Source organism: Tyto alba, unplaced genomic scaffold (assembly GCF_018691265.1).
Source record: "Tyto alba isolate M040663 unplaced genomic scaffold, T.alba_DEE_v4.0 Super-Scaffold_14, whole genome shotgun sequence".
In the NCBI taxonomy this organism is placed as follows: Eukaryota; Metazoa; Chordata; class Aves; order Strigiformes; family Tytonidae; genus Tyto; species Tyto alba.
Genome location: NW_024881276.1, coordinates 22,419,347 through 22,437,429, shown reverse-complemented (window position 1 = coordinate 22,437,429; position 18,083 = coordinate 22,419,347). Strand labels below are relative to the sequence as shown.

General features: G+C 35.6%; 1 protein-coding gene across 5 annotated transcripts in view; it reads right to left on the bottom strand.

Annotated features, from left to right (window-relative positions):
• Positions 1-385: 385 nt before the first annotated feature.
• USP9X (ubiquitin specific peptidase 9 X-linked) overlaps positions 386-18,083 on the bottom strand; it is a 106,876-nt gene continuing 89,178 nt past the window's right edge. For 3 of the 5 annotated variants that reach the window (XM_042789068.1, XM_042789066.1, XM_042789067.1), the window contains exons 35-45: positions 17,333-18,083; positions 16,716-16,839; positions 15,168-15,393; positions 13,932-14,061; positions 10,509-10,694; positions 8,585-8,805; positions 7,421-7,509; positions 4,783-4,939; positions 4,183-4,395; positions 3,639-3,734; positions 386-2,192 (exon numbers count right to left, since the gene is read on the bottom strand). In XM_042789068.1, coding sequence (XP_042645002.1) covers positions 2,058-2,192; positions 3,639-3,734; positions 4,183-4,395; positions 4,783-4,939; positions 7,421-7,509; positions 8,585-8,805; positions 10,509-10,694; positions 13,932-14,061; positions 15,168-15,393; positions 16,716-16,839; positions 17,333-18,083 — 2,328 coding nt within the window. In that variant the 3' untranslated portion in view covers positions 386-2,057. Of the gene's footprint in view, positions 2,193-2,932; positions 2,944-3,638; positions 3,735-4,182; positions 4,396-4,782; positions 4,940-7,420; positions 7,510-8,584; positions 8,806-10,508; positions 10,695-13,931; positions 14,062-15,167; positions 15,394-16,715; positions 16,840-17,332 lie in introns of all 5 variants that reach the window. The other 2 variants (XM_042789069.1, XM_042789070.1) reach the window with 2 other exon arrangements.

Below are 18,083 nucleotides of genomic sequence, written 5' to 3'. Positions count from 1 at the left end.
TCGAATTAAAACCTCCAACAAGCATTCCCAAACATAAATAGGAATACTTTATCCAAATGTATTAAGTCCAGGTAAAATTATATTACTTAAAAACTATGGAAAAAATCTGAATTAACTTGAGCACTAGGGAAAACATGGAAGCATAAAAGTCATCATGGCTACACAGCATGTTCAAAAATCTTCTGTGTCCCCTCCTTATGCATAAGAATGTACTTGCAACTGAATTTTCTTTTGTTCACCTCGAAACTACAGACCTTTAATTTGATAAGCAGCTTTGTTTCTATCAACTCATTTGTAAAAAACACCATCAAGCTTGTGCTCATTAAATATATATATGTATATATAAAAACATACAAAAAGTACAAGATAAATCACATTAAGAAACTTTTACAGTGTAATTGTCCTGATTATTTTATTCTTAAGGGCCCAATTTTTTTGTGCACAGAATCTCAATGTGACGGTTGTTCCAGAATTCAGCATAGTGCCACTGCACAGAATTCACCTTTCTATGCAGTCCAATTAAAAAAAAAAAAAAAAAAAAAAAAACAAAACCACAAAAAACCCCAAAACAACACACACCACAGGACAAAACATTCTTCTTAAATCAAATTCTATTTGTGAATTCAGCAAAATAATTTCTATAAAATAAAACAGCAAAATATTTAAATAGTATAGGGTGGGCTGTATCTGTTTTGCAGGGGTATTTGGTTTTTAGACAGGTTCCAAAAAAATTACACACATTCAAGTTACCAATTTTCATTTAAATACAGTATTTACTGATGCGTTTCTTGAAGTCTTTAAACAAATGTTTATTCTGGAATAGAGATACCTCAGAATTGTATTTGACTAACCAGTAGTTTCTTTTATAATTAAACCCTGCTTCTAATGTTAAGATTTCCTGTATAATGGATAAAGAGCTAAGACAATTCTCGCTTTCAAGTAGAACTGTGAACGAGCAGAAAACCAGCAAGTTAACTTGGTGCAGTGGCACTCACAAGTACTGTGTGATTTTGTTGACTTCCACTTCACTGGGATGCAGTAGAAGGAAAGTGTTAGAAGTTTATCTAATAAGCTCTACCAAAGAAACAAAACAAGCACACCAAATACAGTCTATTATGCTCCAGGCATCCTGGCATAGCAAATTTTTGCATATTTGTTTTAAATCTTTTAAATTCCTATTACTGAAAACTAAGTGTTCTTTATCCCACCCAGAGACAGAACTGTCAAACATCAGATGTGAGGAACATATGTGAAACTGAAACCCACTTGTTTGTCACATTTTCCCTCCCCATTTTATAGTCTAGGTGTAAGAAGAAAAAGTTCTGAGCAATACAGTTGTCACATTGGGACAACTGCTGTCACGTTTTTTTTTTTTTCTTTTTTCCCCCCTCATTGGCTACACTAACTTGGTGTGAAGCCATGCTAAATGTTACAGCATAACTATAGCTTCAAAGTGATTAACCTAATACCAGAATGAAAAAGGCAATGAAAAAAGATCTAGAAACAATGTTACATCACCAATTTTCCACATCAACCAAATAATTAAAAGGTTACCAGCCATTAAGTTGCTCATAGTAAAATCGACTCCAGTGGCAAAGAATTAACATGAAACTATTTTTGTGGTTGACATGGATAGGCTTTTTCGTAAAGGAGTTGATCCAACTGCCATGAGGCAGGCAACACTGGTTGCAGAGCGCAGCAGATATATCAAGAAATTATTTTTTTGTTTTTGTAGATCTGTGAGTCTCATCAAGACAAAAAAAAATGTTTCTTGCTCAAGAATTAACAGTCAAACATTAATATACTATATACACCTTTGCCATTTACACATTAGCATCAGGCCATTTATTACAAAACACTATACACTTTCCACTGCAGGCGGGTTATATATTGACAGCAATTTTCTGCAGGTAAGACAGTGAATAGACTCTCCACTCCATGTTGATTAGGAATAGTTTTTCTAGTTTTAAATATTAGCCAGACACAGAGAAAGGTTGGACTGTAAGGCCTGGGTGCACAGTCTTGATGGAACAAGTTAATTGATTATGTGCATTTCACTAATCTTTTGTCTGAGGCGGGGAAACTTCTTCACTGCCTTCGTAATTTTCTTGTGCTCGTTGGCCAGTTCGCTGAGGGTTGTTCATATGATGTGCTGCCGGGCCTGTATATGGCTGTCCATGCACGTGGTTATTCTGTAATAAAGCATAAACATTTTAAAGAGACATTAAACTCGTGGGGTGTTTCCTCACTAGTTACTTGCTTTTCCCCTTCACATTCAGACTATTGGAAAGTATCCTCAAGCACACTGAACTTCTCGTGTATGAATACACATCACAGTTTCTTCATTCCTCTGCATCACATCTCATCTTTCACTTACCTTTTTCATTTACACAGAAGGTAAACAAATTTTCAACTTGTAAAGATAAAAGGATTAGTTGAAATAGTAATCTCAGCTTTTGAATAACAAACAGTTCCATGCAAAGCAAAAGCAGCAAGAAAGAAAAAAAAAGGAGATGAAAAGAGGCTGCCTATGTGCTGCGGATATTAAACTGTGCACACACTTTATCAAACCAGCTTGAATTTTTGTCCTAAAACAACAGAAAAAGCACATCTGTATTTATGCAGCGTACTGTAAGAGAGGAAAGTTTAATGTCACAGAATTGAATGAAATCTAGACCGGTAGTTTTCTGCAGATGCTCTGCCCCGATTTAAAAAGTCATACACACATCTGGCAAAATAAAACATCTCATCTAGCTACTGTTTGCAGAGTTTAGCCATCTGTGGAGAAACTAGGAATACGAGGGCTGTGTGTGTTAGTGAGAAATGCCGTCTCTTGCAAGAAAGTGAACACATCGCATGGGTAATGGTGAGGTTATGGTTCGTGTCTGAACTCAGAGGCTCAGAAAGAAGTGGGAAAATCTTCATGACTTACCAACTGCTCTGCTGAGAACATCAAGTAAGGAAAGCAAGATGGAGGGGAAATGGGTTTGGGCAGGAAAGGAAATTAAATTAGCAGATTTGGAATATATAAAATGAATTGGAACAAAAAAATGGCAACTAAGTGGGGGATCTACTAATTTAATCAATTCAGTAAAAAAATCTGGTTATGATTTCTTTCAGATCTGCCTTTCCACTAGAAGATATTAACAAAGCAGCCATCTGACGAAAGAACAGATTTAGATTTTATATATACTTAAGATTTAGAGATCAGTGTTCACAGCACAAATTATACTTAACAAAGCCATCTGCAACTTCTCTGAAAGTCTTTTGATTACCCAAGTTGAAGTTCAGGCCTTGAGGCTTGATTTTGTATTTAAAGACAAGAAAGCAACTCACAAAATATTATCAATGTCAACACATGACAGAATCAAATTCAGTATGCACTGGACTGAGATAACATCTGTCCTGCTGCTCTTTCTATGGATGATTAATCCCTGATCTGACAACATTACAGTTCTCACCTGAAACTCTAATGGTGAAACTGTTCCTGGCAAAATAGAGGCGTATCTTTATGCCTCCAAGTGTGATATTTGACTATAAAATGCTTCTGGCTAAATGCCTATAAGTTAAATTACCATAAATGCTGAAAAGAAGCTAACCCTGAACTCTGAATAAATGGTTCAATTATCAGCTTTTACCTGTTGATACTGGGAACCAGGTGAATGGGGATAAAGTGGGGCATCTTCAGGTGGAGAAGATTCATGTTCATCCGGGGCATCAGGATCATCTGGTTCCTAAAGTTTGAAAAAACATTTAATTTTACTTAGGTAAAACGTATTACGATTATTCTATCCAGAACCAATCCCACATGCAAGTGATTGTTTCAGACATGCCTGGAAAAAATTCCACCATGTGTCAGCCATAGCTTGTATTGTACTACATAAAAATTCCCATTATCAGTGTAGTACTGGAAAAACAGACCCATTCATAATCTGCTTTAAATGGTCAATTTCAATTATATACTGCTAATTCTTTAAGTGACAGATGCCTACAGAAACAGTGACAAACGGGGAAAAATGCAGAGGAGTATGTAACTGAAGCCAACAAAACCAGAAATCAGTATTTATAAAATACTTATAAAATGTGTTACCTCTCTAATGACCGTAGACTGTTGCTAAGGTTAATTATTTCTAGAATCACTTTACTCAAATTTTTTTACCAGAAGTCAAGTTAATTCTTTACCTCCTCTGGACAGAGTTCACAAGCTTTTGCAAGAGTCATTCTAGCACTGTGTGATCTCTCTAGGAAGTAGCCGTTCGATGTTTCATTGCTTTGTATTGGTGGAGACCAATTATTATAGGTGTATTGGGGATTGCCAGTGTATGGTCTACGCTCAAGCTCGTCTCCAAGCCATTCTACTGCCCAGGTCCATTTTCTCTTCAAATCTCCATTGCTCTGCAGATGGAAAATCAATAGTTGATTATTTTCTTCAAAATAGAAATACTACTCCCTTGCTACACATCAGCTATCAGAGAACAGACCACCAACACCTATGTTGCTGTTTAAGAGAGTCCCTAAAATATCCTTTTTTGCACAAAGAAAACTTCAAATTTGAAATGAAGTCTATGGATTTGCAGCTGCATCACAGAATCATGAGTGCAAGTTTAACCAAATTGCTCTCAATCCCATATATTGACCTTCTGATACAGGAAGGTTCAAATGAGTTGTACTTGGAAGTTGTATTTTCATCAAGGTGATGAAAACTGAATAATGGTGGTTTATTTTTTTTTCTTTACACAAAACTAGAAAAAAAGCAGCAAGAAACAGAATGAAAGGTATCACCTGAAGGATCTGGTAGGCTACAGGACAGTTGCTGAAGAGAGCTACCATGCACTTTATACACTGGTAAGCTCTTTTCTGATAATGATTCTTAGAGCGCTGAATGGTGTCAAACAGTCCATCCCTGTCATCCGGGATTCCCTTAAGTGCATTGTGAATCCTACAAAAAAAAAACCAAAACGTCAGGTGTTAGAATTTTAGTATTTGAATTAAAGCTTCACTTACAATGTAATTACAAAAGGGATAGCTCATATTCTGACTTCTGGGTCTAGTAAAGTTGTTTGTTTGTTTTTAAACAGAAAACTGCCTTGATATATCACGTAACTAACTTACAATTTTAGCATGTTTGGTAATACCTAAACTCTCTGAATGAGATACATAAAACATGTAAGTATGATTAATTCTAATCACAGCAATCAACTTTAACTGGTTAATTTTTATTACTTATTTTTAAGATCAACTGCATTTACAAAATAGACCCGATAACCCAATAGGTCCTTACAGAATTGGAAGTTAAACCCTCAAGAGAATGGTTACTTACGTTATAGTTATGCTTCTCAAAGATACGCTCTTTTAGATGCAGTTGCACTCAAGAGTAATGAAGGGTACATATTTGTGCATGGGGACAAGGGACTTGGGCATTCCCTGGAACTAAGCCCACTTCCTGTGCCTTCTACTCTCACACAAGGGGTAGAGGAATTAATTGCCACCCTGAATCTGTCCAAGAACTGAGAATTGACATACTTTTGGCTTCAAAAAAAGCAGTCAGATGAAGGCATGGAACCTACACTGATGTCTCAGAGCTACGCTCATTGTAGGAAAAACAATTTCCCTCTTTCCTTATAGCCCTGGCAACAGTCAGCAAATAGACTACAGGCAGCTGCCAACCCAGGCTCCATCTGCAAAGTGATGATGAGCTTTACTTCAGCTGATTTAACTTCATGGTACTTGTAACACTATTACCCCAAACTTGGCTCCTGAACTTGTCAAATCAAGAGAAATTTGAGAGCAGGTCTGATGCCAAAGCACAGCAGCAGCCATTTCACAGGACAAGAATACAAGGAGCACTGAAGGATACACCCTTGTCTGAGATCAGATGTTTGTTTTCTAAGAATTAGAAGATACTACCATTTACTATGGACAGTTACATTATCTGGAGTTTTTATTTAAAAGAGAAGACAAAGATCATTAAAACTCTGTAATTATCACAGCAAAACAAAGAACAGGACAGAGACCAGTACTTCAAGCTACTGCCAGAAGTGGCAACCAGAAACCAGAGGATGACTGCAGCTGGCCACTTAATACCCCTGTGCTGAAGCCGAACACAATTCCAACAAACGCTGCTATTCCTGAGACTGCAATCTTGAATATGAAGTGATGTACATCTCCAAGTATCGTGAAAACCATACTAAAACATTCAACCTCCTTCATAGCCCATTATTTCAAACATAGCACTATTCCAAACAATTACTTCCATGATTTCTCACCTACGTTTCCATCCTAAAACACATTCTTTTACTTCACGTCTACTAGAGTATGCCCATCCTCCAGCATTATGTGGACTTAAAAGACATCTTATGGAAGTATTTGCTTATCAGGAAGGAAATATAAACAAACTGCATTATATACACATTACACACACACATATATATATGTGGAAAACTGAAAAGCCTACGTATAAAGGATATTCTTGTGCCTTACATAAGTTGTAATTCTGACAAAGAAAATGAAGAAATTCCTCCCACTCAGTCTTCATGTTTTGCAGTGTGGTTAAGCCAGACCACCACCTCCTCTTAGAGTATCTTCTAAAGTAAGGCTAGGCAACTGATAAAATCCTAAGAGTGCATTCTACTTCTACAGGTTAAGTACACAAGTTCACTCCAATACCCATACTGCATACAGCAAGTGGGGTCTTACTCGAAGTATTTTAAATATCATATGACACATCGTTGCAAATGATTTAGTAAATCCAATACTACCTGTATCACTTATTCTGAAACAGTGACAGGTAGTATGTTGGTGACATTGTGTTACCTTACTACTTCTACATAAAAACTCTGAAAAATTGACTATTCTTGCAAAATGTCAGTATTAATCTCTACTTTCATAAGCCTCATTCTGTAGACATATAAAAATGAAGCTTGAAACTGGTATTTAATATATTGAAGTTAAAATTCTCTTGAAATGTAATCACACAGAATATTTATGTATGAAATATCATTTTCTCCCAAGTTCACACTTTATGAATGTCTTGGTATCACTACTATGACTGATGTGCTGCTTAGAAACATCTCATTCGAGAGGGTCCAACAATAGCCTGGTCTTACCAAGAATTAATCTAAGCACCTCACAGTAAATACCAACGAGTTTAGCCTCAACGTCAGGTTCTCTTGTATGTGAAAAAACTTGGGTTTATAGGACTTAGCAGGAAATCTCTAAATAGTAAGGAAGGTCAAGGTGAAAACTTCTACGTTTATCTAAAAAATTGAGCCAAAAGTGGAAAAAAGTGCTTTATTCCTGTATTTTGATTTAATATATATTAAAAACAGACTTCGTGAAAGGATCAGCAACAGAACCACTGGGAAAACAAGCTCTACAGAAGATAGTATCTTTAATTATAAAAAGACAGGTAAATACTAACCTGTGAGTTTGCCAAGAGTCCTCAATTAATAGGATTTGCAGAAGCAGATCCAAATAAGGTCGAAGCTCGTAAGTATATGAATATGCAACCTTAAAAAATAAAAATGCAGAGAACATAAGAAAGCATTCCTTGAAGCACACAGATTACATAGTGCAATATAAGAACACTATCTGAAGTTTACTGTAAAGGGTATTTCAAGACATAATGTATACTTTTTTTTAACAAAAAAAAAAAAAGTTGTGTCAGGGTTTCAGAGGGTTGTAGTTTTATTGGGTTCTTCTTTTGTTTTTTAAATATAGTAGGTTTTGTAAAGGACAAAATGTTTCCTCATCTATTTCTAACATAACTGGTCTGAAGCCCCAGGCATGAAATACTGAAAAAGCTACCTTAAATACCTTTAGAAAAGCAAAATTACAAAATATATTTTTGACTGAATCTGTTACTTTTAGATAGTATGTTCAAAGCTTATCTTCAAATGTTACCCTAAAATGTAAAATAAACACAGCTAACAAAATATCAGTGAAGTGATTTTTACTATGATTCTTTCAAGTGCCAAACAAAAAGACATAGAAAAATGTCATGTTTACATGGAAAAATAAATGAGCGAATATAAAGATGAACTAACAGAATCCAAAAATTTTATTGGGAGTGAAAAAGTGTGACTAACCCTATAGAGATTAGAAAGGAAAAACAAGACAGACCCAAAGATTCTTTCCCGAGTCTGAAGCCAAGTATGTTCTGCAGACTTGTAAAAAAGAACCTTATGAACATATTCAAAATAAATACAAGGGATATCTTAGGAAATGATTTGAACTTTCCATGCAATGTAAGAAGCTATTTTATGGATAATGACAGAAAAGCTTTGGGAAATGCTCTTGTAATACATAAAGACCACATCAGTCTACTTACTCTCCTTCCTTAACACAGCATTCCCAACTCATAAAAGGTCAACAACTTTCCTGAACTCATAAAAGTACTTCTCATAGTACCCTAACATGATGTATAGACCTAAGAGTGCAAATACTGGCAGAAGATGCCATCTTAAGGAAAGTTTATCTATCAAGCACCTGTTCAGTACTTAATCCAATATTCCTATATATAAATATAGAATCTTGCATCACAGACATTCATACTGCCACCTTTCTCCTAGCTTTTTATTTGTACCTGCCAAAGAAGTTCACTGAGGACTGTGGAAGAGAACTGAGGATTCTCCCAACAGCAGAAACGAAGCAACTTGATAGTCTCTTCAGAGTTGCTGCAATCTTCAATAATTTTCTTCACATAACTAGTTCTCACAAACAAAATGTCTGCTACGTTCTGCTGAAGTGCCATTATAGGTTGAGATAAATTAGGATCACCGTAAGGGTTGGCAAGTGGGGGATTACCTAGAATAAGCAGTTATTACAGATTAAAAGGTACTGAAGTACTTTTAGTGTAGACTGAAATATAAATTGGTGTAACTCATCAAAAAACAACAGATGGAGAAAAAACCCACAACCCCTCCCCAACAATTGATTTTCCTTGAAAAATACTATGGTACAAATTAACTAAGTTTTCAGATTGTGAAGCTTGGCACTTGCTGACTGCGAGAGCTAATTCTCCCTCTCAGAGAAGATTATGCAGTGACAATCAAAACAGAACAGCCGGAGACACATTCATATGCAAGAAGAGAAATTATTGAGAATTTCATCATTGAAATCCTCTTATCTCCTGAATTTATCTGCTTCACTGCTTGTGTAACACAGTCCAAATTTATCATATTTTAGGACATAAGGCCTATTTACTTCACTAGGCAATGGGAAAGGGTTCAGAGGAATATCTATGTCACAACAGTCCTGTCTGAATCTCTAGAGTGTAGATAGAAGTAATATACTCCTGAAAGAATAAAAATTAATGTATCTTATTTAGTAAGCTTCATTATGTGTAAGGGAAGACTACAGATTTGCTCCTGATGTTTCCAAATGTAGCAGGGTTTTGAGTTAATACTTGAAGATGCCCAGAAGTCCAAGAGCAAACTCTTCTAGATTAATATGCTGAAGCAAAAAAAACCACTTTACTCTGCAAATAGTAATCATATTTAGTAGTCAGAGTAATGGTCATGCAAAGTAACTTTTAGTACAGCATTACGAATATAGTGAATATACAATTATTTTCCATAGGTAGAATATCTTTTCAGTGTAAGCCTGAAATAATGCATTGGAAACAAAACCAAATCAAAATTGCCAAATGACTCTGAACCTTATTATAGCACAGTAAAATTTTCAGTTCATTAATCTTACTATAGCACATTCTAGCCTATTGGCTTTATAGCCTGACACATCAAGCTGTAATGAGTTTGCTATTAAATAGTTTATCTACAAATTCCTAATTAGGTTTTCTAAAATATGCTTAATAGAACGTGTACATATACAGGCTATGAAGTCCATGTAGTCCAAAATTCTGTCACCATTTCTCAAAAATAACTGCACTCTATTCAACTAGTGGAGTTATTAATGATTTACACTGTGGCTGACCAATTTCTAGCTGATTCTTTATCTTTTATAAAGTGCTGGCTTCTGTTTATCATCTTGACTGCAAACAAGCACCAAATCATTTTCAAGAGCTATCCACAACAGTGCAAGACCTCTTTACTGATAAGCTGTATTAGCTATTTCAGAATTTGCTATAGTATTTTTCTTCTACAGATTACTTTTGTGCTGGTAACATAAAAGTAATCTATTACTTTATTGCTGATTCACAATCAAAAGGTCTTTACGCAACCCTTTACACTGATCTTAAACTATTCTAAAATCATTACTATTTTGTAATCAACAAACTACTACTTTTCTACTCAGCTGTTTTCCTGTATCTTTAAGGAATAAGCCAAAAAGCATAAAATATAAAACAGAAATCTGTCTTGTGCTTCTTAGTATAGCAAACAAGTTTTGTTTACAACAAAGTGATATCTGTCTTTAAGCAAAAGGAGTTGCTAAACATAAAAAGCAAACATTTTCTAGCTAATCCATTATACACATAATAGCTAAATATGCACAAAATACATTTATCAATATATTGAATTAATCTAAGGAAAACTTAAAATTCACTATACCATTGATAGAAGACTGCATTCGCGATGACACGTTGCAACAACGGATCAGTTGTGACACAACAGTGTACAGCTTCCCCAGTTCAGCATACTGGTATTTAATTGGAGGACCTGGACCTTCATCCAGAGCCACAAGCATGAAGGTTGCAGGAACATTTAGTTTCAGAAGTTGTGTCTTTTCTGCTACACCTTTAGGGGGTAAAGATACATCTTGTTTCTGGCACTGACAATACTTTTTTTTTTTTTTTTTTTTTTTTTTTTTTAAGAAAACTAACTACTGTTTACGATTCGTAACTTTTCAGTTGGTGGGTTTTATTATAACCATCATTTATGCTGAGGAAAAAAAAAAATCAAATCAGTAACAATTCACAAGAAAATTATATTCAGCTGAAAAATCACATTGAAGGAGAGCTGTAAATGACTACTATTTCTTAACAGTGCCCATTAGCACTTAAGTAAGTAACCAGAATCTCTGTTAATAGCAAAGTCTCAGAGAAGTGTTTGGGACAAAAAAATTAATCTTTCTATTGTGAGGCCCAGGATAGGATGAATACATCCCACAGTGTATTTCGTTATTTTTCCATCATGTCCTAAATACACCAATTACAAATCTAAGACATTTCCAACTGTGCCATACTATGCAGTAAGTGTAAATAGGAGTAGCAAAATCAATTCAAGAATAAACAAAACCCAAAATAACAAAAACCTCCAAAACCAACCAAAAAACCCAAACATACAGCTAGTTTTACTGCAATACCTTACACATACTACAAAAGTACTTACCAGTAAATTCGGTATGTCCCTTCTGATCTTGCATTCTGTTTCTCAATTTAGTTAAAAGTAATGATCTTTCTTACATTTCCAGGTTTTTTCTTATTCTGAAATACAACTGGACCTCACCTACCATCTTTCTGATAAGAAGGAGGAATCCAGATGGTACTTTATTAGAAATCTTCTATAGTATCTTTTTCAATATGTTATTTGTGTAGTTCTATCCTTTGTAGAACTGATCTCCCACTTGCTTTGACTTTAACAATGTATTATTTGATTCATCAAAATGCCAAATGATTTAATCTTTTTTCACAGAACCTGGGGTGCTGCAGGAATGATGTATTGTGGCTTTTGCTGAATGAACACTCTACACCAGTACAGAAGCCTTCAGTTAACAGCAGTAAGACAAGCACAACTACTTAGTATTGCCATGTTTATCTTTGCAGGGTAGATTGTGATAACGATCAGACCCACAAATAAAACTTAGTTATGCTTTCCTGTCTGGCTTTTGAGTGCTTTCCTAGTCAGAGGTTTCAACTGCACTGAACTGACTATGAAATGGTAGTAAAAAAAAGGTAAATTAGAGAAGAAGTGCTATATCTCTCCTCTCTGTAATGACATTAAGTCCATGCTGGGGGTTATGACAGAACTCTACCTGACAGAGAATGCTTTGGTAGACAAAGTATTTGAAAGCAAGACACATCATAGGTGAAACTGAATTCCTTTAATACTGTCTTACCTGCATGAAGGAGCTTCTAGAGCTCTGCGTGTGTGTTAATTCAGAAATACTGAAATAACTCCATTTAGACTGATACATCTGCTTAACACTTTAGCCACAAAGTAATCTAACAGGAACTCACATTTATAACTTGCCTACATGAGCTGATAAACAGCATTAGGTGAGCTGCTCAGTATTATGGGCATTTTGTAAAATTTCAAAGGGAACTGGTTCTCCTAGCTTCATACTACTTTATATAAAAGGATGAAAATACCTTGTATTAAGAGAAGAGGGAGAGTGTAATAGACTACCACTATGTAAGAACATCGTATCTTGTTTAGAACTTGACGTAAAGAAAGATGCTTTGTCACTCAGGCTACCACATGTGAAAGGAAAGGGCCCCCGACAGAAGATCCTAATAACTGGGGAATATTAGAATGCAGAGCTCTGTGACAATTCACTAGATATCAACCTGTGACTACCCTCATCAACCTGAGAATACAAAAGCAATCCTTTAGTTGTTTGACTTGCATTTTATCACTCTTAATTGCTCTTCCTTAGGGCAAATATATAAAGCAGCAATGGATTAACTCACCTGAGAAACAGTTTATTCAATCATCAATTGATTTTCAGCATGCTAGTAATGCTAACAGAAAGCATGATCACAGCTGTTCATCTGAATATGAACAGGACCGATATCAGTTTAACTGCAAAAATTATTTTTCTTTGGAATAGTTCCTTCAGATAGTATTATTATTTTATTCTATTCTTGGTATACAGGCTAGTGATTTTCTATGCAAAGAACCTACACAATTCAGAATTTAATACAAGTTTTTGTATCCTTCTAAATCTATACTTATTTCAAATTTTCATAAAGCTGGATACAATTAAGATCCTGAAGAAGAATGGGTGATGCTGGAAGTGCCACAGCCAGCATTTCATATCCATCACCACAAACTGATAGCCATCTCATCTCAATTATATTACAGCATGTGTATAATGGCCCTTAAGTGTAGCACCTGCAAATACAGGCAGTCCTACTAGTCCTACATTCAAAGATGCTAAAAATAAATATTCATTTGTGATCATATTCAATCTCTAATTTAATTTTTCATCAAAAAATTTAGGACTCCAGTCTTCATGAAAAGTCACTGTGTCAAGCCCAGGTGAACTTTACTGAAGCCTTCCTATATTGCTAAAACACTGTCTTTTCTTGACTGTTTATCTTGGAGAAACTACAACATCTGATAAATTTATGGTGGAATTTCCTGACTCTTGCATTCTCTTACCTCATATGATGTCTATGGTGAAAGCATTCTGGCAAGCAATGTCTAAGAACATACATCTACAGATTGAGCTACTTCCCCAGCCTCCAAAGGAGTCTTTAAAGGGAAGTTATATACAGAGCCAGTGTTTTGCATTCTTAGCTTTGAACTGCAATGATGAACTAAATAAATTTACATTGAAAGGGCACAGTTGGAATACAGAGATAAAGCATGACCATCTGTACTGACATTTCCATAAAGGCGACTCATGTACCTCTCTTTTTTGAACTTTTATCTTCCTCAACTTCTTCATGCTCAACCCAGTTGACAGCCCCACAAATTTCTTCGGTCTCATGACCTCCCTGCAAATGAGCCCTGAACAAAGCAACATCTCTCTTGCCATTTTTTCACCCCCGACACCCTCTCGGAAGGACACAGCGTTATTGCTCTAAGCTTCTCATGTTAACCTTCCAAGGATGGCCAGAAGACTAAAGCCCTTAAGTCCAAACTGGAGGAACACAGATACTCTACAGAACATTTATAACATGTAATCATAACCATCTGCCTGACGCTGAAAAACTGGATTCTCCTGCTGCTACCTGTGTAACTGGATCACTAATAAAAACCAGTTTATTACAGTGTCATTGGTAAACATGCATGTAATTTGCTTACCTAGATTGGCATACATCACAAACAGATTGAAATACTGCTGCAAATGGCGCCCATGTTCAGATACTTCCCTTCTTAGAAGATTTAGTACCGCTCTCAGTAAGTGATCACTTAAACTTAAGTTATCATAAGCCTATTAAAAAAAAAAGTTTTAATATGAGTGGTTGAACCTATCAAATCTTTATTTAGTTTATAATTTCTACTAGGGCAGAAAACAGAATTGGTTAAAAGATACTGGATTCATACAAGCTCCAAAATACTAGCAGCTGGTTAGTCTTCTGTATCACACACACAGACAGACAGACATACAGGGAAGAAGACTCCCATCACTAAATACCATGTGAGTGCAAGAAATTATGCAAGTATAGAAGCTTTTAATTGTGCTTTTTCTCCAATAACAGCTAGGCTTAAATACTCAGAAAACCACATTCAGTTACACTATGAATTTCACAGACTAAGACAGACAACCAAATCACCACTACAGGTGTATCTCAAATACTTCATGACAGAAAACACTGACAAGGCATACGTAGATTTAACCTAATACAAATTATTTTGCTGGATACAGTAGTGAAAATATTCTGAGAAGGTAAGTAGAACAATACAAATAAAAAATGTCTTACTGCAGACATTAAAAACATGACAAAGCAAAGGCCCAAAGAGGTTGATCTTTTAAATTTGTATATAGTCTGAACAAAAACATTGTTATGACAAGTATTACATTAAAATTTTGGCTTTTCTTCTCTTTTTGGTCAGTTCTAGGTGTATAAGATTAGGCAATTCATTGTCTACTCCTATGTAAAGTCAGGATTATTTGATAATTTCAGCATTTCAGGATAGAGAGGAAGAAAACTTAGGGAACTCCTGTGTGTTTTCATGGGTTTTGTTTGTCTGTTTGTTTTGTTTGCTTATTTTTTAAATTCTAAATGAAAAACAAGTGTTCACTCCCCTACACATTACTTTTTCACAAGCCACTACTTTTATTTTGCATATTTCACACTTGCAACTCAAAGTTCTCACTATTTAGTCTTCACAGAGATTTACGAACAAGGGAACACTGAACCCCTCTGACAGCAACTCTCACACCAACTGGTTGAGTTACATCATGTTATGTAGTGCAAAATGGACTGTACAGATTTCCTGTCAACACTGATGCACCTCCTCCACAATTTATATATAATGCTTATAATGAAGAAGTAAGAATAAGTTTCAAAAGTTTTTCATTAGAAAATTAAATACCTGACTGGAAGGTCCAGGAGAGGCAAAAGGTGAAGGACATGGTCCGTCTTGCAATGAAAAATGTGCAATAAATACTATAAGTTTTGCAAATGCACCCCTCACTTCTGCACTAGGGCATTCCAAAAGATACTCCGAGAAGCGGTTTGAAACATTAAAAAGGACATTGTGTGCAAACCAAAAGCGTACATTCTTGCTGTGACGAAGAAGGATGCATAATGCATCATACCTGAAATAGAAGATGGCATAACTGAGAGATTATGACCGAATGTAGACATAAATTCATCTTGGCGGACATATTCTTTCACAGAATTTGAAGCAAATACATGTTAAAGGTGATCCCCAAACATTTTTGCTCACAAAATGCTTACAATCAGATAAACTGTAGTTCCTATAGTGATACTCTATTAATAGCAATCACAAATTAAAAAGATACTTCAATTGAGAAACTAGCATTTAACTGTAGCATTTTACTTCTATCACCTGTAAGAACTAAGACAGGATTACATCCCCTAACTCCCAAACTCCTACTCAAAGCAGATCCTAAATTGGCAGCCATCATTCCCTCTGTATTGGAACTGCAGGAGAAGGTGAGCGGCGGAGAATATGAGTTGGATTTCATGAGCTGTGTGTAAGACAGGCAACTGAATATGTAACCTACCAGGAATTTATATTCTCATTTACAGATCTAAAAAAACCCAACCAACCAACCAAACCAAAACAAAAAAACAACAAAAACCACCCAGAGAGTAAAATATCTATTCTAGAGAGGGTCTTGTGTGTCTATGTCCTCCTTCCTGCAGCAGTATTTGAACTCCTCTTGATCTCTTAAAATAACAGGAGTAACTTAGCTACTCTGAAAGCTGCAATTGGAAAAAAGTAGAGGTACATATTTGCTATGTATTATACAACTACTTACTAGTAGCTGGTAAACTACTGGTCATAATGAATACTAGATTTTTCTCTCTAGTTCTACCAGTAGTAACCTACATTCCCCAGCACAGAATAACCTAGCTTAAAGACTAAAATGCTGTGGTGCTAAGAATATGATTATACTGTTTGTTATACTACAGATGTGAATTACAGGCCACACAGCAATGTACATAAAGCACTCTGCTAACAGAGTCTAAAAGACTATATACACGTTTCAGAAACTGAATACAAAGATAAGCTGCAAAAATGGTTTGAAAGTAACTGTTTAAAACAACTCAAACTGTGAAAAAAGCATTCTGGATTAGAATACGTAACTGATTAGTTTTGCACAACAGATTCTACTCCTTTACTCTTTTAAAAGGTTCAGACAAAAGGTAGATTTAAGCTCTGTTTGAATTTTGAAGCTGTTCAGCTCAGCAGCTTATTTTAAGGCTCAGTTTCTTCTCAGTGTTTTCTGCTCAAATTTGGTCCCTTTTCATGTGCACCGTGACCACGTATTTGGGGGAGAGGGGAAAATGGGACAGGCCACTAACACCTTTTATTGTCATATGTATATAACTGGGATCTTTTAAGACATCAAACTTCCAAAACTGTAATCGTTGTTAAAAGACAAGGTACCAATCACTAGCAGGGCCACGGACTACTTTCTTTGTATGAAATCCTGTGGTGAAGAGAAATCTAGCAGCAAGCTGAATACTAATCATAGTTATTTCTTCTGCTTCAGGCAACAGATGATCTTGTCCTAAAGAAAAATCAAAATATTCACATGTAGACAACATAAAAGCAATTTACTTTTAATAATTTAGCTGATTCCAGATTACTACTGTCTGACATTCTGTTCCAATTTTAACAAGAAACTTGATCAAAACAGCCTCTAGCTCCTATAATACACAATTTGAAAATGTAAGCTTTAAGACTGGTACCCGAAGGCTAGCATGTCTGATTTTTAGAAATTCAGCATCTCACCTTTGAGAACTGTCTTCACATACTTACGTATTTTAACATGAGTTAGTACTTAAACTGAATAATAGCTGAATTTATTTTTTGCTAAATATTCTGGCATGTTATCGCGGATGAACAACTCGACAACAGATGTTTAACCGGAGAAGTCCAAGAAAACAGTATTCAAAGCAGAACGCACAAAACTTTCACTGGCTGGTGAAATTTTTGACAACACAAATCAAAACTCTTCTTGCAAGAAATCAATCCATTATTGTTAGCAGTAACATACTAACCTGGAGGAGGATTTAAGTAGACACTATTACAAGTAAGCAACTTCTTTATGAACTGGAAATATTCTAGGCTGTACTGCATACGATTATGCATGAACTGCACGTTCTGCTTCCGTACACTTCGTTCAATGGCTGATGGCATTTTAATCTGATGGGGTTTAGTGGTGATAGCGAGTTCTGAAATATATTTTATTAGTTCATTGTCTTTGTCTATTGTGTCCATACGTTCATAAAAAAGAATATAAGCATTCCACCACCTCTTCTGTCGTCTGTAGGACATACGCTTCATCATGTGATCAAATACTTCTCCCATGTATTCTCCACCAAAACACTGATTTTTCATTTCTTCATCATCATCCATTTTACACTCTGTCACATCTCCATCATCAAATTTATACCACCGATTCTTCTCACCATCTCCACCATTTCTCTGGATAATATAAGAGTAGTAGTGTCCACCACTGGCCTGGCCACTGTGTACAAGTACACCAACAAGCCTGTATTTTGTGCTCCCAGAATGTTCATTTTCAGACTGTTCATTTTGTATTATCTGATTTTCAGGATTCACATCATCTCCTTCCAATTTAGCTACACCTGCCACTGTGTAAGGCTCCATGTCCAGCTCTCGTGGAAATTCAAAATAATCATTGAACTTGATTGCACATTCCCTTTCCCAGTCATAATCAAATCGTTTCAACTGGATTGCAAGAACTGGAGGCAACTTCTTAATCAACAAGCGTTTCACTGTATCAAC